This window comes from Melanerpes formicivorus, unplaced genomic scaffold (genome assembly GCF_026170545.1).
Source record: "Melanerpes formicivorus ecotype bairdi unplaced genomic scaffold, bMelFor1.0.p_v2 SCAF_159, whole genome shotgun sequence".
NCBI classification, from domain to species: Eukaryota; Metazoa; Chordata; class Aves; order Piciformes; family Picidae; genus Melanerpes; species Melanerpes formicivorus.
This window is the reverse complement of record NW_027142511.1, coordinates 330,061-356,314: the sequence shown is the minus strand read 5'-3', so window position 1 is coordinate 356,314 and position 26,254 is coordinate 330,061. Positions and strand designations below refer to the sequence as shown.

The 26,254-nt window shown below is 49.3% G+C and overlaps 1 protein-coding gene across 1 annotated transcript in view; it reads right to left on the bottom strand.

The window, feature by feature from the left end:
* LOC137457103 (zinc finger protein 721-like) overlaps nucleotides 1-26,254 on the bottom strand; it is a 316,030-nt gene that overhangs the window by 89,869 nt on the left and 199,907 nt on the right. The window contains 1 exon segment of the mRNA XM_068168909.1: nucleotides 23,536-24,389. Within this exon segment, the coding sequence (XP_068025010.1) occupies nucleotides 23,536-24,389 (854 nt within the window).

The window sequence follows — 26,254 nt, the reverse complement described above, 5'->3', positions numbered from 1 at the left end:
GGACTCTGCCCCTCCACCTCTGTACACAGGCACTGCCCTGCAGCTCCACAGAAGCCTTGGAGGAAGGAACTCAGAGAAACAACTCCCTGCAGGGTCTTTTATTGTGTTGAACATACAGGGAACACAGCTCCTCATGTCTGCAGCCTCTGGGTCACAGCAGACAGGACAACACTGAACCAGAAATGGTCTGAAGAAAGACATTTGTGTGGCAACAACATTCTCACAAGGGGAACAGCCCCAGCAGCAGCCAGAATACCAGCAGCCAGGCTGGGCCTGCACTGAGTGACATCAGAACTGCTCTGCAGGAGAAGACAAAGAGTTTATTGCTTCTGAAAGCATCCAGGGATCAGTTGGCTGAGGGCAGCCTTGAGCTCCTGGTTCCTCAGGCTGTAGATGAGAGGGTTCACTGCTGGAGGCACTACTGAGTACAATGCTGACAACACCAGGTCCAGGGATGGAGAGGAGATGGAGGAGGGCTTCAGGTTTGCAAAGAATCCAGTGCTGAGAAACAGGGAGACCACAGCCAGGTGAGGGAGGCAGGTGGCAAAGGCTTTGTGGCGTCCCTGCTGAGAGGGGATCCTCAGCACTGCCCTGAAGATCTGCACATAGGACACCAAAATAAACACAAAACAACCAAATGCTAAGGACACACCAATGAAAATTACCCAAACTTCCCTGAGGTAGGATGTGGAGCAGGAGAGCTTGAGGATCTGAGGGATTTCACAGAAGAACTGCTCCACAGCATTGCCCTGGCAGAGGGGCAGGGAAAATGTATTGGATGTGTGCAGCAGAGCATAGAGAACCCCAAAGGCTCAGACAGCTGCTACCAGGTGGAGACAAACTCTGCTGCCCAGGAGGATCTCATAGTGCAGGGGTCTGCAGATGGCAATGTAGCGATCATAGGACATGGTGGTGAGGAGAGAAAACTCTGCTGACATGAAATAGGCAAACAGAAAAACTTGAGCAGTACATCCTGCATAGGAGATGTCCCTGGAGTCCCTCAGGGAATTGGCCATGGATTTTGGCACAGTGATGGAGATGGCACCCAGGTCAAGCAGGGCGAGGTTGAGGAGGAAGAAGTACATGGGGGTGTGGAGGTGGTGGTCCCAGGCTATGGTGGTGATGATGAGGCCATTGCCCAGCAGGGCAGCCAGGTAGATGGCCAGGAAGAGGCAGAAGTGCAGGAGCTGCAGCTGCCTTGTGCCTGGGAATGGCAGGAGGAGGAAGTAGGTAATGGAGCTGCTGTTGGCCATCTGCTGCCTCTGGCCATGGAGACCTGTGCAAGGAGGGAAATGCAGTGACAAATTAGGGCACACTTCTCTCAGCCTCATTGTAACCTCTGTCCCTGAACTGCATGAGGAATGGATCAGCTCAGTCCCATCACTACCAACCCATGGCAGAGTTCATCACAGCTTCAAATGCAGCAGGGACACAAAATTGCCATGAAGATTCCTCCGGTGTCAGAAAAGGAAGTGACCAACAGCCCAATCCCAGAGAACAAAAGTCCCATTGTTGGGTTGAAATTTCCCCCCAGCATTAGCTTTGCCAGAGCAGGTCAGTTGGAAGCAAAAGAAGTTGCATTGAGAAGCAAGAGCTACACTCTACAATGGAAGGCAATGAACAGGTACAAAACATACAGGAGTGACAATTGACCAAATGACACAACCCCCACCCCAGGTCAGAGACCAGGGAAGCTGTTCCACTGCCCCTAATACCTACCCCCTGTTCCAAGAGAGAAAGGAGGAGTGGAGAGAGAAAAAAAGCAGTGGGTTAGACTTAGCCAAGGCCAGCCAAAGCAGGTGATCTCTCCAGAGTGAAGCGGAACAGCTGAGATCAGAAGAGAAGAGAGAGAATTGTTATGGTACAGCACCTCTGGTTCCAGATATTTATCCAAACAATTTGTTTAGAATAATATTTTCTTTTCCTTTTTTCACCCAAGAGTGATCTATTTATTTTGTTTCTACTTATCTGCTCAAAATCTGTAACTAAATTTTAAAGCCATAGCCTAAAACCACCACACACATGGAGAGGTGGAGAAACAGGGAGCAGGTCTGCAGTGCTGCAGAGACAGTGAAGGGAAGAGAGAAAGGCAGAGGGGCTGGGGGTGAAGCCTTCTCCTTACCCAGCTCTGCTCACTGCTGCTCACAGCATGGAACTGAAGGGCTTTTGTTCTCCTTCTGTGTGCACACTCCAGAAGCCTTCAGCTGAGCATCAGCTGCAGAGGTGGAGATGCCTCCAGGAGCTACAGCTGCAGTGTCCTGCACCCACAGCCTCACTGTATCAGAGACTGCAGTGACTTCTCCTCCAGTGAGCTCTAAGCATCCTCCTAGTCCTGGCCACATCAAAGCTCTCTCTGCCTTCCTCATCACCCTGAGATCCTCTGGCAGTGTCCTCAGCCCTGCTGTGCTGTGCAGAGCAGCTGCTCCTGACCTGAGCTGTCTCTGCAGCTCTGCCTGCTTGACAGCAGCACCTTCCAGCCCAGGAGCCTGGCCTGGCTCAGCACAACAGGACCAGCCCAGGTATTTTAAAGGAGCCCTCTGGTGGTTTTGGTGCTGAGTCCATGATCCTCAGAGACTGAGAAGCTGATGAAACCTCTCCAGGAGTCAAAGTCAGATTCAAACTCTGAAGTTTATTCTACTATTAATGGGTCCCAGGGAAGCATACTGGGAAAGGGTCCCCAGGGTCTGGTTAGAGCAGAAGGGGACAGTGGATGCAAGGGAAGCATCAATGGAGGCACTGAAGCATCTCCAGGCTGTGGTGAGAGCAGAGAACTGAGGCAGTGCTGACAGGTCAGGACAAGCAGCTCAAGGTGGCTCTGCTGCTGAGGAAACCTGGAGGGGTTTCATTGATCCAAAGGGCCAAGCCCTGACCCTCAGCCACTGGCAAGGCAGATCCTGTCCCTCATTTCAGGGCTCAGGGCTCAGGGCTCTGCTGGGGGCAGTGGGGAGTGAGGATGAGCAGTGACCAGGGTAGGATCTTGTCAGGTTTTGCTGTGGTTTGCTTGCAAAGAGACAACTCCTGCTGATAAGGAATGAAATGTACCTTTAAATATAATTTTTATCAGATACTTTGTGCAATAAAAACCTCTCCAATTATCTGCAGAAACCTTGGCAATAATTAGAGGTTCAGCAGTATTTAATGAGCCCCATGGAGTATTTGGGGCTGATTACATCATCCTTAGGCACTGCCAGGAGACTCTGCCAAGGTACTGCCAAGAAGCCTCTCAAGAAGTCCAAGTCAGAAGAAAACTCCAAAGTACCTTGAAGCACTGATTGGCCTCACTGAGGCTTGTTACTGACAAAGGCTCCCCAGGGACTCGTTAGAGCAGCTTGTTAGAGGCCAGGATTGCAGGGAGACAAAGGCAAAGTACAAGGGAGAAAAACTTGCCTTTGTTCTAGGAAGCAGAAAGGCCAAGCCCTGACCACTGCCCTTGCAATAGAAGAACCTCAAAGCCTCAAAGCCAAGTTTCTCCTCACAGGCCTTGGTGGCAGAGGCTAGTGCCAGAGCCAAGGGGACAAAGGCCATGGTCCTGTTGGGGCTCTCAGCCTTGCCAGAGGCTTTGGCCATCCCTACTGCAGCCTCTCCTACACTGTCCCATGCCTGCAGCTCTTTCCCTTCAGGCTGCTGACACCAATCTTTCTTCCCCACTCAGCTTTCCTCCTGCCATTTCCATCCCTTCCCTGAGCTGTCTCAGCTCTCCCTGCCATTTCCTGACACCTCTGGATGGCTTCATGCATAGCAGCTCTGCCCTTTGAGGGACATTTCTTTGTCCTCATCTCTACTCTGAACCTTCCAAGCTGCACTGAGTGGAGTTTTTAATCTCTTCCCACTCCCCAGAAGGGCTCCATCCTCTCTGAAACCACCCTTCAGCCATGTGCACACTGCTGTGGCAGTGCCCTGAGCCTCCATTCAGCAGGCTGAAGCGGCCCAGGTCCCTCAGCCTCTCCACAGAGATGTCAGCCCCCATCCTGGCAGATCTCCTCTGCGGTCTCTGCAGTTCCTTGCTGTCGGCAGCAGGGAACAGAGTCAATACAAATGCCTAATATGACCTAGCTTTGTTGTTTTTTAAGGGAACCTCTACAGCTTATATAGACTTGGAGAACATTATTGGCATAGCTTCGTTGGTTCCCCACAAGTGATCTCACATCGTACTGTTATAGATTATTGGTCAAACTACTAATAACACGTGAGGTTGTTGATGCAGGTGTGCATCCTGTTATTCCCAGATATCTCTCTGTGTTGATAGCTACCAGTGCCCTGCTTTAGTTACATGCTGCAGGCACAGCACTCTTTTGCTACACTGCTAGCCACTTCTGCACTTATGCTGAGCATGGCCTACCACCATGTCAGGCTCTAAGCTTATACTGCCAGATTGCTCACACTGCTCACTGCTACCATTGCCACAAATCCCCCTTTTTGTTTTTGTGAGCAATCTGGTCATGGGAGTTGTTCCCATCCCATACAAGATGCTACTGCAAACACAGAAGCAAAAAAGGTAAAAATAAGCTGTATAGCAAAAGCAAGAGTTCTGTAGTGCAGCATGTCTAACAGACTGGTGTAACCCATACAAGGCACAAAGCTTAAGTTGAGCTAGTTAGAATGTTCTAACATAGTTGGCATAATACATGGTCAAAGATAACAAACATTGTAAAGAAGAACTTAGATCTTAACAGTTCCGATCTTTACATTTCACTCCTCTTATTGACAGAGAAGACTTGATTATGCCTGAACACATTGCACACAGAGATTGAGGCACAAATGAAATTCTTAGTACTGTCTTTTACAATCTGCTTTTGGGTAATGTTGCATCTTTATTTCTCTAGGATGGTCAATAATCATGAATTTTTTAATGGTAGCAAGATTTTCCGTCATCTGTAAAGGTAGATCTGGCCAGGCTCTAGCTTCACAGACAGAAAACTTGCAGGCAAACAGTAAGAGCAAAGAAGCTTCATTGGTTTGCCCAATATAAAATTACACATAATAATGTGTTTTTGCTCATCCTAGTAATGCTGATCTTTTGATGTTTTGTTTTTGCTGAGGAAAGGTACATATAAAATGACAACTTGAGAACACAATATGCTTTAACCATTCATTTTTTGGTGACATATCTAAAATCCCCTTTTTTTTGTTGTTGTGGTTGGTTTTAAGCTAAAATGTAAATGCATGTTATAATTAATTTTTACTTTTCCTTTAACTATGTAAAATTATGGCAAGCTGGTGAGGTAACACACAAATCCATATGAACATTTTCTCTAATCACACAACAATCAAGCAATCATAATATTCAGTCCTAATTCAGAAGGATTTTTTTAGTAAATTCTTCTGATTGATGCCTTTGATCTGAGATTATCATAACAGTTACTGTGATCGATGTTCGACTGCATGGGAAATGCTGTTCGTTCATATTCTTCATTCTTCTGCTGTTGTTTATTGTGATGATTGCAGTTGACATGGGGTAGTTGTTTCTTGCTGGTGTCACTAAATGCCCTGAGCTATAAAATATGCATTGTCTTGTTTCAATTTTTGGTGTTATTTTTGTTTATTTGTCCTTGATATAATTAACTATTATTATTATTATTATTATTATTATTATTATTATTATTATTATTATTATTATTATTATTAATGGTTATGCTAATTTTTGTTCTATTTTTATTTTTAACTGTTTTTAGTATTTATTAATTTTATTTTTTAAAAAATATTTTTTAAATTAATTTTATTTGAATCCAATTTTTTATTTAGTTTTAATTTTTTTAATTACTTTTTAATATTTTAGACTATTTTTTATCTTCATTAATTTTTCCTTTTTTTGTATGTTTGTTGTATTTAATCTAGTTTTTAAATTGTAATTTTTTATTTCAAATATTTTTACAATTTTATTAATTTTTAAAAAATATTTAAAATTTTTTGCAAAATCTACTTTTTAATTTTTATGTTTTTTATCTTATTTTTATGTAAGTTTTAATTTTTAATGTTGTTTTATTTATTTATGTTTAAACTTTAATTTTATTTTTTAATTTTAAGCTCATTATTTTTATTTATTTTTCTTGATTGTTATATAATCTATTTTTAAATTAATTTTTAATTTTTAATTATTATTTTTCAATTGTTTTTTATTTTAGTATTTTTTTTAATTTAATTGTTTTCCTTATTTTCCATTTTAAATTTTGGTTTTGAGTTTTTTTTGTTTTAATATACTAGTCTCTATCTTACTAAACCTTATTTCTTTGCTATGAATCCTTATGTTTTTTGTTAATAGTTATTTTTTGTTAGTAATTCTTATGTTTTTGGTTTGTTGTTTTTTATGATTTTGTTAATTTTTAATTTTATTTTTTTCTTTTTTAAATTTTTTAAAATTATTTTTTGTTATTTTGTACTTTAGTTTTTAATCTAATTTTTTTGTTATTTTTGGTTTCTTTTATTGTACTTTTTGTATATGTGATTTTTTTTGTTCTTGTGTTATATATTTGTTTATGTTTCTTAATTTTTGTGGGCTTTTATTTTACAATTTTTGTTATACTGTTTTGTATATTTTTTTCAAAATAGTTTTCTTTTTAAAAAAAAATTTCTAGTTTACATTTTTAAAAATTTTTATCTAGTCAATGTCTAAGAAGGAAATAGAAAGATGTTACATTAGCTAAGGAATACTTTTTTAAATTAATACCTATTTACTACAAACCTTAACTATATTACATGGAGCTCCTTTGAAATGCCATGGCACACAAGTAAGAAGGTTTGAACCAAAAGAAAATCTTACAATGTGAACTCATTACTCAGTAGGTATACCTTGCTGCAATTACTATGTACTAAGTACCTGTAAATACCAAATGCTTACCATTCATTATGCTTACCAGGAAAACTTAGCAAAACTCTAAATAACAAATCTCTGAAAAACATTACAATCAGATATGATGAAATTAGCACTGTAACTTTAAATCAGAGCAGAGCTTTGGTCGACAAGAGTCGTACCAGAAAATCCTCCCTTTTCTGGGGGTGGGGGTAGGGGTGGGTTGAGGGTGGTTAGCAAGGTGTGCTCTAGTTGCAATTGTTTCCATATTAGGGTTTTAACAACTTGCAGCCTATCGTGTCTAAGCGACCACTGTTCCACCCATACTGGATTAGCTGCTTTCCATTTTAATTTGAGGGTTGGTTGCTGACCAGTAGCCGCTACAGAAAAGGAACAGTAACGAGTTTTGCTCCTAGCTACCTTGAGGCATCTCAGCCCGACAGAGCAACTGGAAGGGTTAATACGTACGGTCTTACAGTGATTGATTTGCCATTGTTAGAAGCTAATTGCACTGGCTCTTTGCTAACCCAGGTTGTTTGGATACCTTTTAAACCCATGACTCCAGAATTTGCCATTAACAATGGCTAGTGACCATCCCATTTATGACGAGGTATAACAGCGACATCGTCTTCAGTGTCCCAAATCATTGAAAATTGTATAGTTTGTCCACAAGGGTGTCTGACAGTTACAATCTTTTCTAGTTTTCCCTTTTGGATTTCTAGGGCCAATGAGATATTAGGCATACTGGTGGAACCAAAGCCTTCTTGCCCTCGAATCCTGTTACAAGTTTTAGGCACTCAGGACTCAAATGGTATTAGCTGAGCAATTTTGGTCCCAATGGGAGTGCTAACAGGAGGGGTAATGGTATAGAGCACAATTTTCACAGCCCAGTCATAATCAGAATGTATTGAACCAGGAATTATAAGGATGCCCTGTCTAGAGGTAGATGATCTGCCAATTAACAGAGCACAGGGTCTGCGACCCAGAGGACTGTGCTGACTGGACTCAACAACATTTGTGGACTCAAGAGTGACATCCACTGCTGTTGCCAGGTCCACTCCGTGCTGCCAGAGGTGGCTGAGAGGGGTGGGGGGGTAGTCCAAGCACCCTGGTTTGGTGTCGTCACGCGGGGTGTACTCGTGCTGCGGGAGCAGTTTCCCTGCTTACGAGCACCTTTAGTAAAATAATTAGGTCTGTGACAGTGAGCACAGCACTTTCAAGTCTGTCCAGCAGTCAGGCAATTTGATTTAAGGTGCCCAGGTTTCCCAGAACCACAATGTTTTCCACCCAGGTTGTTTCCCTTGTGTGGTGGTCGTACTGGTGGTTTCATGACTGCTTCTATGGCTGTGGCTAGATATGTTGCTTCATCAGCTCCATCTCCTTCCTGTGTTGAGACTTCAGAGCTGGATGCAGTACTCCAGGGGAGGTCTCACCAGAACATCAAAAAGTGGCAGGATCCTCTCTCGCCATCTCTGGCCATGCTGCTTTGGATGCAGCCTTTGGCCTTCTGTGCTGCCCCTGTCCAGATTCACCCCCACCAGCATTCCAAGAATAAAGTAGAAGGATACTCTCTCTTCAGTTTCTGGGATGGGATCAGGGAATCAATTTGTACTTGGACAGGGCTCAGTCTGTACTGGGAGGAAGTCAGAAGATGATATTATGTACAGGGAGGGAGCCCAGACTGCACTGGGTTGGAACCAGAGTACACAGTTAACATGTGGAGGGATGCAGCAGGTACTGGGAAGGCACCAGGGAATCCACTTTGTACTGGGATGGGACCCAGAGTACACAGGGATGGAGCAAGATGATGCAGTTTGTGCTGGGATGAGGCCATGTCTGCTCTGGGAGGGGACCAGGGGATTCAGCTTGTTTTGGAACAAGGCCCAGTCTGTACTGGGAGAGCTCAGAGAGGTTCAGTTTGTAGCTGGAGGGGGCCCCAGTCTGAACTGGGATGGCATCAGGGGATCAGTTTGCAGGGATGGCTCCTGGTCTGTGCTGGGATGGAATCAGGGTTTCAGGAGATGCAATCTGTACTGGGATGAGACTCAGACTGTGCTGGGAGATGGCAATGGGATCCCATTTGTACCAGGATCAGGCCACAGCTGCTCTGGGATCAGGATATCCACTTTGTGCTGTGCTGGGTGCAGCTGGGACTGGAAAGGGGTCCAAGTGATGCACTTTGTACTGGCAGAGGAAACTGAATAGGAGATGGCAAAGTGATGCACTTTGTTCTGGGATAAGAGCACTTCTGAGCTGGGAGGGGTTCAGGAGATGTAGTTTGTACTGAGAAGTGGGCAGGTCTGTACCGGGAAGTGTTAAAAGGATTCCAAACTGTGCTGTGCAGGGCCCAGAATTACCTAGAATATGGTCAGGGAATGCAGCTTGTACTGGAACAGGGTCCAGGCTGTACTGGGAGCGTATAAGGAGATACAGTTTTTATTGGGACAAATCTTAACGTGTACTTGGAGGGATTAAAGGGATCCTGTTTGGACTGGGACAGGGCCCAGACTATACTGGGAGGGCATGAGGGTGTGCAGTTTCTACTGGGGTGGAGGCAGATGGTACTGGGAAGGGAGCCAAGGGATACATTCTGTGCTGAGAAGGGACCCCAGCTGCAGTGCTAGAGGACAGTAGGATCCAGTTTGTAATGGGATGAGGTCACATCTGTACTGGGAGGGGTTAAAAGAACCATATTTGGACTGAGTCTGTACTGGAAGAGGGTCAGGGTATCCAGCATGGATTCTAAGTAGGTGCAGTCTGTAATTGGAGTGAGTTGGGATATGAAGGCATGAGGAGATCTCCTGTTCTGATGACACAGCTGCTCTGGAGCACAGCTCTCTCCAGAAGCTGCCATGAACTGTCCCTGCCTGCAGTCCCAGCACTGCCACACAACAGCACAGTGCCCAAGCTGCCAGAGCACTCAGGACTTGCCCCAGCACAGAGGCTCAGCAGGAGAGGGTGGAAAGGAAGAAAGAGCAGCTGAGGACAGCCCAAGCTCTGAGGCTCCCTGGCACTGCTGCTGTGCTGGGACTCTGCCCCTCCACCTCTGCATGCAGGCACTGCCCTGTAGCTCCACAGAAGCCTTGGAGGAAGCAAATCAGAGAAACAACTCCCTGCAGGGTCCTTTATTATTGAACACAGAAGGAGCACTGCTTCTCATGTCTGCAGCCTCTGGGTCACAGCAGACAGGACAACACTGAACCAGAAATGCTCTGAAGAAAGACATTTGTGTGCGAACAACATTCTCACAAGGGGAACAGCACCAGCAGCAGCCAGAACTCCAGCAAGCCAGGCTGGGCCTGCACTGAGTGACATCAGAACTGCTCTGCAGGGGAAGACAAAGAGCTTATTGCTTCTGAAAGCATCCAGGGATCAGTTGGCTGAGGGCAGCCTTGAGCTCCTGGTTCCTCAGGCTGTAGATGAGAGGGTTCACAGCTGGAGGCACCACTGAGTACAGAACTGACAACACCAGGTCCATGGATGGGGAAGAGATGGAGGAGGGCTTCAGGTAGGCAATGGAGCCAGTGCTGATAAACAGGGAGACAACAGCCAGGTGAGGGAGGCAGGTGGCAAAGGTTTTGTGGCGTCCCTGCTGAGAGGGGATCCTCAGCACTGCCCTGAAGATCTGCACATAGGACACCACAATCAACACAAAACAGACAAATGCTAAACAGGCACCAACCACAATAAGCCAAAGTTCCCTGAGGTAGGATGTGGAGCAGGAGAGCTTGAGGATCTGGGGCACTTCACAGAAGAACTGGTGCACAGCATTGCCCTGGCAGAGGGGCAGGGAAAATGTATTGGCTGTGTGCAGCAGAGCATAGATAAAGACACAGCCCCAGATAGCTGATGCTAGGTGGACAGAAACTCTGCTGCCCAGGAGGGTCTCATAGTGCAGGGGTCTGCAGATGGCAATGTAGCGATCGTAGGACATGGAGGTGAGGAGAAAAAACTCTGCTGAAATGAAAAAGAGAAAGAAAAAGACCTGAGCAGCACATCCTGCATAGGAGATGTCCCTGGTGTCCCTCAGGGAATTGGACATGGACTTGGGCACAGTGGTGGAGATGGCACCCAGGTCAAGCACAGCAAGGTTGAGGAGGAAGAAGTACATGGGGGTGTGGAGGTGGTGGTCCCAGGCTATGGTGGTGATGATGAGGCCATTGCCCAGCAGGGCAGCCAGGTAGATGGCCAGGAAGAGGCAGAAGTGCAGGAGCTGCATCTGCCTTGTGCCTGGGAATGGCAGGAGGAGGAAGTGGGTGATGGAGCTGCTGTTGGCCATCTGCTGCCTCTGGCCATGGAGACCTGTCCAAGGAGGGAAAGGCAGAGACAAGTTAGGGCACACTTCTTTCAGCCTCATTGTAAGCCCTGTCCCTGAGCTGCAGGAGGAATGGATCAGCTCAGTCCTCATCACTACCAACCCATGGCAGAGTTCATCATAGCTTCAAATGCAGCAGGGACACAGAATTCAGTGTTCAGTATTCAGTATTCAGTATCACTAAGTTTGGAAGAGACCTCAAAGATCATCGAGTTCAATCTGTCACCACAGACCTCATGGTTAGAGTAGGGAGGACACTACTGCCCACTGCAGGCTTGAACTCACGACCTTCCCATTAATTGCCATGAAGATTCCTCTGGTGTCAGAACAGAAAGTGACCAACAGCCCAAGCCCAGAGAACAAGAGTCCCATTCTGGTGGGTTGAAATTTCCCCCCATTATTAGTTTTGCCAGAGCAGCTCAGTTAGAAGCAAATGAAGCTGTATTGACAAGCAAGAGCTACACTCTACAATGGAATGCAATGAACAGGTACAAAACATACAGGAGTGACAATACTAGGTACAATTAGCAAATGACACAAATACCTCCTGGTCAGAGACCAGCGAAGCTGTTCCACTGTCCCTAACCCCTGCCCCAAGTTCCAAGAGATAAAGGAGGATTGGAGAGAGAAAGAAAGCAGTGGGTTAGACTTAGCCAAGGCCAGCCAAAGCAGGTGATCTCTCCAGAGCAAAGCACAACAGCTGAGATGATAAGAGAAGAGAGAGAATTGTTATGGTACAGCTCCTCTGATTCCAGATATTTATCCAATGAATTTGGTTAGAATAATCTTTTCTTTTCCTTTTCACACCCAAGAGTGATCTATTTATTTTGTTTCTACTTTTCTGCTCAAAATCTGTAACTACATTTTAAAGGCATAGCCTAAAACCACTACACCCATGGAGAAGTGGAGAAACAGGGACCAGGCCTGCAGTGCTGCAGAGACAGTGAAGGGAAGAGAGGAAGGCAGAGGGGCTGGGGGTGAAGCCTTCTCCTTACCCAGCTCAGATCACTGCTGCTCACATGGTGGAACTGAAGGGCTTTGGTTCTCCTTCTGTGTGCACACTCCAGGAGCCTTCAGCTGAGCATCAGCTGCAGAGATGGAGACGCCTCCAGGAGCTACAGCTGCAGTGTCCTGCACCCACAGCCTCACTGTGTCAGTGACTGCAGTGTCTTCTCCTCCAGTGAGCTCTCAGTCACCCTCCCAGTCCTGGCCACCTTGCAGCTCTCTCTGCCTTCCTCATCTCCCTGAGATCCTCTGGCAGTGTCCTGAGCCCTGCTGTGCAGTTCTGCTCCTGGCCAGAGCTGTCTCCTGCAGTGCTGCCTGCATGCCAGCAGTTCTGTCCAGCCCAATAGGGCAGCAGAGGACCAGCCCAAGGTGTTTTAATGACTCGTCTTGTGGCTTTTGGTGCCCTGTAACCCTTAGGGATTGAGAATAAGCTGATGAAACCTCTCCAGAAGTCAAAGTCAGATTCAAACTCTGAAGTTTCTTCTACTCATAATGGGTCCCAGTGAAGCATACTGGGAAAGGGTCCCCAGGGTCTGGTTAGGACAGAAGGAGACAGTGGATGCAAGGGAAGCATCACTGGAGGCACTGAAGCATCTCCAGGCTGTGGTGAGAGCAGAGAACTGAGGCAGTGCTGACAGGTCAGGACAAGCAGCTAAAGGTGGCTCTGCTGCTGAGGAGACCTGGAGGGGTTTCATTGATCCAAAGGACCAAGCCCCGACCCCAAGCCCCTGGCAAGGCAGATCCTGTCCCTCACCTGTGGTTCAGGGCTATGATTCACCCTGTGAAATAATTTTTATCAGATGCTTTGTGCAACAAAATCCTCTCCAATTATCTACAGAAACCTTGGCAATAATTAGAGGTTCAGCAGTATTTAATGAGCCCCATGGAGTATTTGGGGCTGATTACATCATCCTTAGGTACTGCCAGGAGACTCTGCCAAGGTACTGCTAAGAAGCCTCTCAACAAGTCCAAGTCAGAAGAAAACTCCAAAGTACCTTGAAGCACTGATTGGCCTCACTGAGACTTGTTACTGACAAAGGCTCCCCAGGGACTTGTTAGAGCAGCTTGTTAGAGGCCAGGATTGCAGGGAGACAAAGGCAAAGTACAGGGCAGAAAAGTATGCCTTTGTTCTAGGAAGCATAAAGCCAAACCCTGACCACTACCCTTGGACTAGAAGAACCTCAAAGCCTCAAAGCCAAGTTTCTCCTCACAGGTCTTGGTGGCAGAGGCAACTGCCAGAGCCAAGGGGACAAAGACCTTGGTCCTGTTGGGCCTCTGAGCCTTGCCAGAGCCCTTGGCCATCCCTACTGCAGCCTCTCCTATACTGTCCCATGCCTGCAGCTCTTTCCTTTCTGGCTGCTGACACCAATCTTGCTTCCCCAGCCAGCTCTCCCCCTGCCATTTCCACCCCTTCCCTGAGCTGTCTGTGCTCTCCCTGCCATTTCCTGACACCTCTGGATGGCCTCATGCATAGCAGCTCTGCCCTTTGAGGTCTATTTCTTTGGCCTCATCTCCACAATGAACCTTCCAAGATGCTCTGTGTAGTGGTTTTGTTCTCTCCCCACTCCCCAGAAGAGCTCCATCCTCTCTGAAACCACCCTTCAGTGATGTGCACACTGCGCTGGCAGTGCCCTGAGCCTCCATTCCACAGGCTGAAGCAGCCCAGGTCCCTCAGCCTCCCCACAGAGATGTCAGCTCCCATCCTGGCAGATGTCCTCTGCAGTCCCTGCAGTTCCTCTCCATTTCTTCAGACTGGACATTCCCACACCCAGTCACCAAGCATCCAGATGTGGCCACAGCAGCTCTGAGTCCTCGGGGAGGACAACTCCTATGTCTGGGTGGCCACACTCCTCCTGCCATAGCCCAGCTGCAGCTGGCCTTCTTCACTGTGTGCAGCGTTTGTCCATCCCAGTTATTTTGAATAGTTCCTCTCAAACCCTGTAGTGCCTTTCTGCCTGGGAATGGGACACACCAGAACATCCAGCTCCAAACAACAGGCAGACAGTTTGTAGTAGGATGAGGCCCAATCTCTCATGAAGTGGGAAAGGGGATATAGGTGGTAATGGGAGGAGTCCCAGAGAAGTGGTGTAGCCTTTCGTGGGTGTGGACACAATCTGTACTGGGAAGGAGTCCTGTTATGGTTGTTATTAATATTTAATAATTGGCCACACCAGGGGAAGTTTAGGCTCAGGATGAGGAGAAAGTTCTTCCCAAAAAGAGGAACTGACCAATGCAATGTGCTGCCCAGGGAGGTGGTGGAGTCACCGTCCATGGAGGTGTTCAAAACAAGATTGGATGTGGCACTTGGGGCCATGGATTAGGTGTCAGGGGGTGTTTGGTGGTAGGTTGGACTTGATGATCTCTGAGATCTTTTCCAACCTGGGTGATTCTGTGTTTCTGGGATTAGAAGGTGAAGGGAAAAGTCTGAACACAGCTGGTGACCAAACCAATGTCTTGTGACAAACTCAAGAGATTCCAAAACACATAGTGAAAGGTGAGGAGAACATGTCCTGCCCAGCTGATGGAATGAGAAACTCAAGAGTCTCCCAAAAGCAACAGAAAGAAGGGAAAAGAACCTCAGGAAAGTCTTGCTCAGTATTGCTCTATGAACTGCAGACAGTCTAACGCCTGGTCCTTGAAATGGGAGCTTAGGAGAATACAGAGGCTTAGGGCCTGCTCTTGAAGGTGACATTTGCCCCAGCTCTTCCCAGAGAGGTCCTTGCTGTCCCCTGTTCTGCTCCCTCAAGCAGACCAGCACTCACACATGCCTTGCACTCTAACAGCCATGCAAACAAAGGTGAACAAGCTCAGGGTTATTGCTCCAACCAACTGCTTGAGACTGAAGCCCAAGGCAGGAATCCACAACCATAGCCAGGCCCAGAGCTCTGAGAAGCCCCAGGTGGTGTCTTCCTTTTGCACTTCATGCAGAATCTGCTTGCTTCCCATATCTCACTGATCACAGAATGGGCTGGGCTGGAAGGGACCTACAAAGGTTATCTTGCCTGACCTTCCCAGGGACAGCCTCAACTAGATCAGGTTGCCCAGAGCCCTGTCAAGCTTCACCTTGAATATCTCCAGGGATGGCATCCCAACCCCCTCCCTGGGCAACCTGTTCCAGTGTTCCACTACCCTCATGGTTCAGAACTTGTGCTGGCTCCTCCTTCCTGCACAATCCTGCTTTGTTCCCATCTCTCACCCATGTCTATGGATGTCCTTCCTCTCTGATCCATGGAAACACAACAGCTTGTGTTCAGTGCTGTGCCCACTCCTCCTTCTGAGGCAAAGACCATGCCTGGAGCCATTCCCTCCTGAGCAGCTATTTCAGAAACTGTTTCACTCCTCCCTGGGAAGCTGATCCTGCACCTGCAGTCCTATTCCAGTGGACTGGGAGAGCAGAGATCTTCATCATGGCCTTTTCTGCTTCACTTTCTCTTGAGCAAGGCAGAAACCATCAGGCCAAGCTGTGCCAAGCAGAGGCCCTTTCCTTTGCAGCATTGTTTCATTTGTGCCATTTCACATCTCCTTGGACCCAACTTTGAGTCTCTCACAGATCAGCCACAGTTGTATTTGGGAGCACTGCCCCAGGGGCACAGATTCCTGACCAGCTGAGGGGTAATCTTTTCCTGCCTTTACTGCCACATCTCCAATACTTTCCCTTTCCTCCTGGTGCTGCCCACCATGTGTGTTTGTTCCTTATTATGGGATGGTGACAACCTGGATGGATGCATGTGGTGAAGGCACATTATGCCCCGATACTGAATCTTGTCCCAGCATGTGGGCAAGTTCCCCCTCCTCCTGGAGGAAGACAAAAGCCAAGGCATTAGCCAGGCTTGCACGCACCCAGCACATGCAGCGCTTGTGCTTACACCAAGTATGGGCATAATTCTAGCTTCACGCTTTCTATAGGCTGAAGGCAGTTGCTTATGAGAGTGCCCATTGGTCAAGCCCAGCCTCGAGGAATCTATAAGTATCACCCCAGTTGGTGAACACGTTGCCCCCTCATTCACTTTGTCTCTGTGCTTGCTCGAGAGAGTAACTCTCGAGCTGCAGCCTTTGCCATTGAGCTTATTGTTGTTAGCTTCTGTTATACATGCACGCATACTGGAAGCCTCTGCATCATTAAAGAAGCCCAGAGGGAGGACCTTCGCTGAGCCTGAGGAGCTCAGCATTGCTACAACCAGTCGTGCCGATCGGAAGACCCCATCGTGCCACCGGAGGCCTGGACCAACCCCCGCAGGTAAGATCTGCCCAGTTGCCGGGGAGAAGGGACTTGATCAATACCGAGTCCACATATGCTTAGCCCCGTCGTAGCGGGAGAGACGCCGCCGAGTGCCGCTCTGAGCCCTGTGAATTCCAGGGAAAACCAAAGCATTGTTCATGCTCATACTGCACCGGACCCGGGACCACTACGAGAGTCCTGTTGCTCCTTTAACCTCATTAAAGAGAATCCGCCGCCTAACGCAGCTGCATTCTCTCCCCGAGGCTGTTTGCATCAGCCCCGAGAACCGCCGTGGTTGGGCCGACCCCCATAGCTTCGCCTGCTTCCGTCGTTCGAGCCCACCTACCGGCCACCGTCGTCCCGCCCTGCCGTGCGAGCCGACTGCTGAGGGCCGATCCCACGGGCCGACCCCGACCAGGACCGATCCCTGTTGTCTGAAGGGGATTGAATATCGTCCACGTGCTTTCCACCCACTAGCACCCGGTTCAAAGTATCCGCGTCTAGCAGAGTAAGCGCTGATGCATAGCAAGGTTATAATATTGCTGTGTATAGCCAGAAGCCGCCCGCGTCCCGCAGAGTCTCCATCTAGTGGCCAAGCGGCAGAACTGCACCCTTCGATATATATAAATATAGAAAGGGTTTATAGATAGTTCAATTACGTTATAACCATAACACTAAGCCAGTTGTGGAGTCTATTTCACGAACGTGCACTAGAACATGTATATAAGTTGGTGATTCATCGGTTATTAATAGTTTGATAATTAATAAAATTATATTTTCATAATTCATATTTCATATTCATAAATTTAATAACCTCTTCACCACAATGCACACCCTGAGTGTTTTTCCCACAGGGATTCCTTGGCTTCAGGCAGTCAATGTTTGCTAATCAGTTAGGTTGCATCTCTGGACACATTTGGAATAGCTCTTTTTTTTTTATCAGGAGCCTACTCCACCCCCATCCTGTGCTTCTAATTCTGGATTATCCTTAAGGGAAGTGTTCATCCACAAGCTCAACAGGAGCCACCAGTGTGCACTTGCAGTCCAGAGAGCCAATTGTATCCTGGGCTGGAGCAAGGGAAATGTGGCCAGCAGGGCCAGGGAGGTGATTCTCCCACTCTGCTCCACCCTGGTGAGACCCCACCTGGAGCTCTGTGTGCTGTTCTGGAACACCCATTACAAGAAGGATCTGGGGGTGCTGGAAGGTGTCCAGAGAAGGGCCATGAGGATGAGCAGAGAGCTGGAACTGCTCTGCTATGAGGACAGACTGAGGGAATTGGGGCTGTTCAGTCTGGAGAAGAGGAGGCTCCAAGGAGTCCTTCTTGTGGCCTTCCAATATCTGAAGGAGGCTACAAGAAAGCTGGGGAGGGACTTCTTAGCGTGTTGAGTAGGGATAGGATTGGGGGGAATGGAGTAAAACTTGAAGTGGGAAGATTCTGATAGGATGTGAGGAAGAAGTTCTTCCCCATGAGGGTGGAGGGACACTGTCAGAGATTGCCCAGGGAGCTGGTGGAAGTCTCATCCCTGCAGGTTTTTAAGGCCAGGCTGGATATTGCTGTGACCAACCTGCTCTGGTGTGAGGTGTCCCTGCCCTTGGCACAGGTGCTTGGAGCTGGATGATCCTTGAGGTCCCTTCCAGCCCTGACAATTCTGTGATTCTCAGTGTGTCCAAGAGGTATTATCAGGTCTTGGAATTCCAATGAATGCCCTCCCCCCTCCAGCCCTTCCTTAGGGTTCTCAGGGCAGTTGGTGCACCCCTCTGCACCATGCAATGTCCAGAGCAGTGTAAACCCTACAGCACTCAAGGGAAAAAATAGTTAGAGAGCAGCCCCATGGAGGACCTGGGAGGTCTGGTGGGCAGCAAGTTCTGCATGGGACAGCAATGTGCCCTAGTGGCCAAGAAGGCCAATGGGATGCTGGGGTGCATTTGGGAGAGTGTGGCCAGCAGATCCAGGGAGATTCTCCTCCCCCTCTACTCTGCCCTGGGGAGGCCCCACCTGGAATATTGCATCCAGCTCTGGGCTCCCCAGTTCAAGAGGGACAGAGATCTGCTGCAGAGGCTGTGAGGATGCTGAAGGGACTGCAGCACTGCCTGATGAGGAGAGGCTGAGAGGCCTGGGGCTGTTTAGTCTGGAAAGGAAAAGGCTGAGAGGGCATCTGATCAATGTCAATAAATATCCAAGGGCTGGGGGTCAGAAAGGAAGGGACAGGGACAGCCTCTGCTCACTTGTGCCCTGGGATAGGACAAGGGGCAATGGATGGAAACTGCAGCACAGGAAGTTCCACTTCAACAGCAGGAAGAACTTCTTTACCGTAAGGGTGACAGCGCCCTGGAACAGGCTGCCCAGAGTGGTTGTGGAGTCTCCTTCTCTGGAGACTTGCCAGCCCTGTCTGGATGTATTCCTGTGAGACCTGCAATGGTCCTGTTCAGGCAGGGGGACTCAGAGATCTCCAGAGGTCCCTTCCAACCCCTAATATCCTGTGACCCTATGAATTGTCACAGGGCTCTGAATCCAAAGGAGACCCCAGTAGGAAATACCAAGGTTCCAGCTACAAATCATGAAGTCTGAGCTTCATCTTCAAGGATCCTTCTGAAGTCACCTTCCACTGCCCCCTTGGGCTCTTCTGGGCTCTCAGCTAATGCATCCATGGGGCAAGTCCAGCTGCCTTCAAAGCAGTGTAAGTTGTTCACAAAAGCTGAGAGGCTCTTTCCATTTCACTTGGAGGAGTTCCTGATTGTCATGGGTTGAGTTGACTCTGCTGCTGTTATCCAGACCATGCTGCAGCCATGCCAGCCTCAGAAATTAAAGTGCTGGCTGGAGCAAAGGATGATGGGGCTTGAAGTTCAGGTTGCAACATGGGAGGCTCCCTGTTCCAGTTGCTGCTTCTGGGTTCTGGGTTTTTTTTGGTGTTGGCTGCTCTGCTCGAATGGCAGTGGGACAGGGAGGGATAGGGGAGCAGTTCCCTAGTTTGGGCATTTGCTTTGCTTGCTGCTGCTTGCTGCTGCTTTCCACTGTGCCTTTTCTGCACACAGGCTGAGGTCACTGTACTTTTGTATTCTGATTATCTGATTTGCTCAGGAAACTCTTCCCTCATTTTTTTCTGTATTAACACAAATTGGTTTTGTGTGGTGTCCTTTTCCCCTCAGTTCTGTGTTGGGGGAGGCAGAGAGGTTAAGCTGCTGGTTCAGCTGAACCCAGTACATTCCTTTTCTGGAGCCCAGTGTGGGGCAGGAATGCAGCTGCCTTAATGAGGACGAATTTTGGCAGGAGACAAAAGGATTGTGGTAAAAAAAAGAGCTAGAAGAGGACTCAATTAAGGCTTGAGGCTTGTCAACAGAGTTTGACAAAAGTTTTCCTTCCTGTGGTGTGTTCACTTTGTTGATGGATTTGCTTTTGGGGGCCTGATGAGCTATAGTCCTGTTTGTGCTGCTGGCGGTGCTGAGTATTAGATTAGGGCAATGGTTCAGAGCTGTGCTGTCCACTGCTGGGCAACTTGCTCTGGTTTCATCCAGAGCAATACAGGACACTCCCAAGGAAACCACTGTGAGATCTGCCCGGATGCTGGATACTGAGGAGTGGCAGGGGGTGGGGGAGAGAAGGGGCAAATTCTTAGGCTGGTGGTCACCTCTGGTGCTTTGGAATTTCAGCCCTGAGCAAGTGCAAAATCCTCCCCAGCTGGGGAAAGGTTTGGGAAAAGTCTGTTGTCAGCCTGGGAGTTCCTGAGAGACAGAAATCACTGCAGTGAGCTTGGGCCTGGCCCATGCCTCTCGAGCCCTTCTCATCTCTGTGCAGAGGGCTCAGGGGCAAGAGAAGGTCTCTGGTCCTACAGACAGTGCCACAGGCATGGCAGCTGCGTCAGAGAGCCAGCCTGTGCCAGGATCAGCTGCCCCTCATAGTGAATGGTGCTAATGACCAGGATTGTGGCCCAAATATTACCAGAACATTCTTCTGTGTGTGTGACTCAAACCCCCTTTGATCCCCCTCTCTTCTGGAGTCAGTGGGGGGGGGACCATGGCACCACTGAGTCCAGGTAAACAATCTGCCTGGGCATGTTCTCACCCCTGTGCCAAACAAGGCCCAGGCTACATGTTTGTTTACCCTGTTTACAGCGTGTGCTTATGGTTATTTGGCAGAGTATCAGTTGATTTGTTAATTATTGTGTTAGCAGTGGGTGCTGACTGGAGCAGTATTCTTTGGGGCAAATGGTAAATAGGAGGTGTTTGGTAAACAAGTGCCCCCCCCGCTGGTGTCCGTGCCTATGCCTGCGTGCGTCTCTGTGCCGCTACGGTCCGCCTCGCCCGGGACTTGAAGCAGCTCCAGAAGGCCTCACTGCACATTGCCACTGTTGCCCAGCTGGGGGCAGTGCCGTGGAGCGTGGGGTCAACTGCCGCATGAGCCATCACCACGGGAGGAAACCATGGCAGCCCCTGTGCACCACCGGTCCTGAAGCGCTACAGCCCCCAGAGCGGGGAACCTTTGCCAGGTGCTGCGCTTTGTGGAGCCAGCGGCAAAAGCCTCTGAAGCTTCCCCTGGGAGGCTCCAGGACCTTTGTGCTCTGGGAGAAGCAGCAACCCCGCGGCACAGCCACGCGGTCGGCGCCATTCTCTAGTTCCTCATGAGGGCACAGCCGTGCTGCGCTGTCAGGACTCTAAACACATCACCAAGGAAAGATTTCATGAGGTTCTCAGCTCGTGAGGAAGCCAAACCTTTGCTTTATAGAATTTGGATTCAGGTAGTGCTGAAACTGTCCTGGGTTGAGGGTTTGCCGGTCACCGACAAACCCCTCCCCCACTGCTTTTCCAATCAGTTTCAACTCTAAATTCTATAACTCATTTGGTTCCTCTGAAGTGCCCAGGCACAAACGTTCTGCAGAGGTGGTTCCACCAACCCAATACTGCTGCCTGTGAATAGAAACTAAATGCCCTGCTGCATAGTTTGTATATCAGTAGACTACCAATATATCTATTCATTGATATCCTTGCTGCTCACTCCCGAGTGCACATCTACAACACTCCTGTAGGGATAAAGAAGCCTACAAGGAAAGCAGCTGATCCTGCAAAGGACCAGGAGGGATCAGGGTCCCCATGGGAACAAGAGAAAGAACCAGGGCTGCTGGCTTGGTTCTTATCTCTGGCTTTGGAAGATAACCAAGGACAAACAGTGGATGAAACAAGCAGCAGGCCCCAGCAAGGCAAAGGAAATCTCTGCTCCTCTGTCCAGGGCTGTGTTTCAGCTGTGAAGGAACTGTCCCAGGAGTTCCATCAGCTCCAGAAGAAGCTTTTATTCCCCACCTGTACAGTCCTGTGTTTCAGCCATGAGGAGCAGCTGCTCCCCTGTCCAAGGGAGAGAATCTGGGAGGCACACAGCACAGCACACCCTCTGCTTTACTTGTGTGACCATGGGGAGGACATGAGGAAGTGGAAGGGAAAACCCAATCCAGTCCTGGCTGCAGGAGTCTGTGACTTACAGGGGAATTGTCCCCGCAGAGATACTGCCTCAGTTTCCAGTGGGAAATGACCTAAGAAGAGCAGGGAAGCTGAAACTGCTTCTGGTCCTCCTGAAGGGACTCCCAAAGCATCTTCACAAGATACAAGGGACCCAAGGCAGAATTAAAGGGGCTCTGCCTCCAACCAGATGGAAGGGAGAGACAAATTGGTTTGTTGGACCACACAGAACCAATGTCCTGGCAAGTTGAACCCATGGGAGGATAAAGCTTTAGTAGATACAGGTGCCCAGAGTGCTCTGACACCATCAAACCACAAGGGGTGGAACCCATCTGTGTTTCTGGTGTGACAGGAGGATCCCCACACCTGGATGTGTTGGAAGCTGAGTACTGGGATGCAAGCCACAGTTTGCTTTCACTTGGAGGCATGGAAGGAGTCACTGGACTCCATTGCCCCAGAGCTGGAAACACAGCTCCAACATTTGCAGCATTTGGACTGGGCATGGACTGATCCAGACTGGGCTGAAACAGAGTGGAGCTGCAGAGCACCTGCAGTGAGCAGCCCTCTGGGTACTGCAAAGCAACCTCCTGTGGAGTGAGAATGGACAGTGCCTGAGGTGTGCTGCTGATCGCTGCTGGGCATGGTGCAGATGGCACAGAATGAGGGCGTGGGAATATCAAAGGTTAAGTTGAAAATTTGCTGCCATTACTCCATCGTGCCTCATGCCACCTTCCCAGGGACAGTGCTGGCTGGAGCAAAGTACTACAGGGCTTGAAGTTCAGATGGCAACATGAGAGGCTTCCTGTTCTGGTTGCTGCTGTTGGGTTCTGGCTCTCAGGTGCTGGCTCTTTGCTGAGGGGGAGGGCTGAAGGGGTTTAACTCCTGGTTGCTGCTGCTGACTGCTGTGCTTCTTTCTGCAAACAGCCTCAGGTCAGTGTGCATTATGGGATCTCCTTTGGATTCAACTCTTTTGGTCTTATCTCAAGTCCTTATCTCAACCCAGAGGTTTTTTTGGTTCCTGTGTCTGTTATTTTTCCCTCTCTTCTGTTTTGGGGGGGAAGAGGCAGCTTAACCTCTTCTCAGCTCTTCAACCTGTTCCAGCCCCAGAGTGGAAAGCCAACAGAAGCTTTCTGAGTTCTTCCAAAGATCTCCATCAGCTTCCCCCTACACCCTCCAAAGATCCCAAGAGTCAGTCCTAGGACCAGCCAAATCCCAAACATGTAAGATCACCTGAAAGCCCCTGCAGAATGCCTCTGAGATGCTCCTCAAGACTCCTCTGAGAACCTCATTTTCCCCTCCCTGAACTGGGCACACAGCTCCACCCCATCCCTTGGCAGCAAATGCCCCCAAAATTCAGGCATTGAGGCAGGGATATCTGAAATAAAAGCAAACAGACAGGATTTGGGTAACTTTTGGGTTTTATTGAGACAATTGGTCAACGGACAGAGGATTTCTTACCCCAGGGAGACACAAAGCATAAGGGAAGAACCAGACAGACCGTGGCAAAGCCCTGCCCAGCTCCACTGGGAGCTCCAGCTGTGCTGACTCAGGACTGTAGCTGTTCTCATTAGCAATAATTGGTGTTCAGAAGGGCAGAAGGTGTTGGTTGCTGCTGGTATCCCCAGTCCCTGAGAATTGCAAAGGAAAAAGGGATGATTTTGGTGCTGGAAAGGCCCTCTCAGAGGGGTCACGATTACCCAACAGATTCTAGGTGGATTTATGCCTCCCCTCCAGTGCAGGCTGCTCTCAGTTGTGGGTGCAGCGGTGCTTGTTGAGGTACCCCTTCTGGGTGAAGCTCATACCTCACTCCGCACAACTGAAAGGTTTCTCACAGGTGTGGGTGCGGCAGTGGCAAATGAGAGAGCTCCTCTTGCTGAAGCTCTTCCCACAGTGACCACAGGTGAACGGCTTCTCACCAATATGGGTGCAGCGGTGACCAACGAGCGTGCCCTGGTGGCGGAAGCTCTTGCCACAATCTGCACAGGTGTAGGGCTTCTCACCAGTGTGGGTGCGGCGGTGAACAATGAGATTGCTCCTGTTTCTAAAGCTCTTGCCACAGTCAGGACAGGTGAACGGTTTCTCTCCAGTGTGGGTGCGGCGGTGATCAATGAGCGTGCCCCTCTGGCTGAAGCTCTTGCCACAGTCAGCACAGGTGAACGGCTTCTCACCAGTGTGGGTGCGGTGGTGCTGAATGAGAGTGCCCCAATGTCGGAATGCCTTGCCGCACTCAGCACAGCTGAAAGACTTTTCGCCAGCGTGCACACGACGGTGCTCTGTGAGGTGTCCCCTTTGGGTGAAGCTCTTGCCGCAGTCCGTACAGCTGTAAGGTTTCTCACCATTATGGATGAGTCGGTGCTGGATTAATGTGGTACTCGTGGTGAAGTTCTTGCCGCACTCAGCACAGGGGAACAGATGCTCTCCAGTGTGGATGCGGCGATGGATGGTGAGAGTGGCGCTCTGTTTGAAGCTTTCGCCGCAGTCCCTGCAGGTGAAGGCCTTCTCCCTGGTGTGGGTGAGGTGGTGTTGCCTAAGAGTAAAGATCTGCCTGAAGCGCTTGCCACAGCGGTCACAAGAGAAGGGCTTCTCTCCAGTGTGGGTGCGGCGGTGCCGGGTGAGGCTGGAGCGCCGGGTGAAGCGCTGTCCGCAGTCAGCGCAGGTGAAAGGTTTCTCTCCAGTGTGGGTGCGGAGGTGCTGCATGAGATCCGAGTTGCAGCAGAACCTCTTGCCACAGTCACCACAAACGAAGGGCCGGGAGCCAGGCTGCGGGCAGTGGTGCTTCGCTAGCTCTGAGCCACCTGGGAAGCTCTGCCCACACTCAAGGCACTGATTCAGCTCTTTGGGTGACACTGAGGGACCTGCTCTGGCTTCATCCTCCTCCACACATTCCTCCCCCTCATTCTGGTCACCTTCACCATCATCATTATCCTCCTCTTCATAGTTGTCATTCTCAGCATCATCCTCCATCTTGTCCTCTTTTTCCTCCTCATCCTCCTCTCCCTTGGGACTGCATATTGGCTTCTCCAACTTGATCTCTGGGTGCTGCTTCTCCTCCCAACTCTTGTCTGGATCCTTCTGTGAGGCCATACTGTGGGAGGGAGGAGTCACAGCTCTGCAATAGGGAAGATGGAAGCACCTGAGCCCAGGACCTCAAACCTTCAGATCTTACCTGGATCATGACAATCCCTGACTCCCAACACCTCCCAACACCCAGCTGGAGGAGAGAATGCAGAGGGGACCTCAAACTTACAGTTTCTGCCACAGTGTGGGCACAGACCTCTAATACCTGTGCTGAGAACCCAGGTTCCTGTGATCAGTGCCCTGAAGTACCCTGGGGCTTACAAGTGGTCTTGTCCTGCTCTCCTCAAGCCTGGTGGCATTGGCAGCATGGTTCCTGGCCCAGGCCCTGTCCTTTGATCTCTCCTGGCTCAGGCAATGGAGACAGCAGCACTGACCCACAAAGACCAAACCACCTCCAACCTTCTCCCACCACCCTCCAAATCCCAACCCCAAACATCATCTCCTGCACACAACTGACCCCCACAAGCCTGGGGAGTTTCCAAATTCCAACACCTGATGTGCCTCAGCCCCTGGAGTGGTGAAATGTAGTGGGCAGGAGGAGGCGGAAGAGGCTGGGAGGTGCCCTGGGACTCTGGGATGCTGGGAGCTGGGGTCCTGCTGTTGCCCCTGTGGTGGGTTAACACCTTTTTCTGAAAACAAAAGAAGAAAGCAGGGTGGAGGGCTTGCGGGTACTTTACACTCCCTGAAGGGCGTCTCCCCCCTGGGAAAGCTGAGTCTGTTCCACTCCCCCCTCCCTGCCCAGCAAGGGTATAAAAAGCAGGACCTCATAGCTGTTCGATCTCCTTTTTGGCTCCTGCCTCTGCTGGATGAGAGCTACTGCAGCTGCTCCCCTGATCCTCAGCCACGTGGCTGGACCTGATCCTTCTCCCTGCTGCCTCTGCGCCTCTTCAGAGACAGACTGGTTTTCTATTATTTTTTTTCTATTCCCCTCCCATCCATTCTTGTTCCTTGCCCTTGTGAACCTTATTCCCTGTTATTGCTATATATATATATATATTTGAAGAAAAAAAATTATTTGCCTCTCTACTTCCAAGCTGACTCCAGATTGTTGATTAGTGGATTTGCTCCTTACCTTTTTTTTCCCTCCTCTCCCTGTTTGGAGGGAGGAGGTGGGGGGGAAGTGGGGAAGAGATTCTCAGCCTTTTCCCCATTTGAGCTTTTAACTCTCAGTTAAGGCTCAAACCACTACAGCCCCACTCTGGGTTTCTTATCTGCAGGGCTGCTCCAAGGGACAGATCTGCAAACTCTGCTCTTCCACAGCACACAGGGGCAGGGATGATGGAGAGAGAGGGACACAACTCCTGCCACAGAGAAGCAAAGGTCTCAGAGAGCACTGACCTGCAAGGGATGACTCAGCACTGCCCAGGACCAGGCAGCACAGCTCAGCCTTGCTGGGGGCAGCTC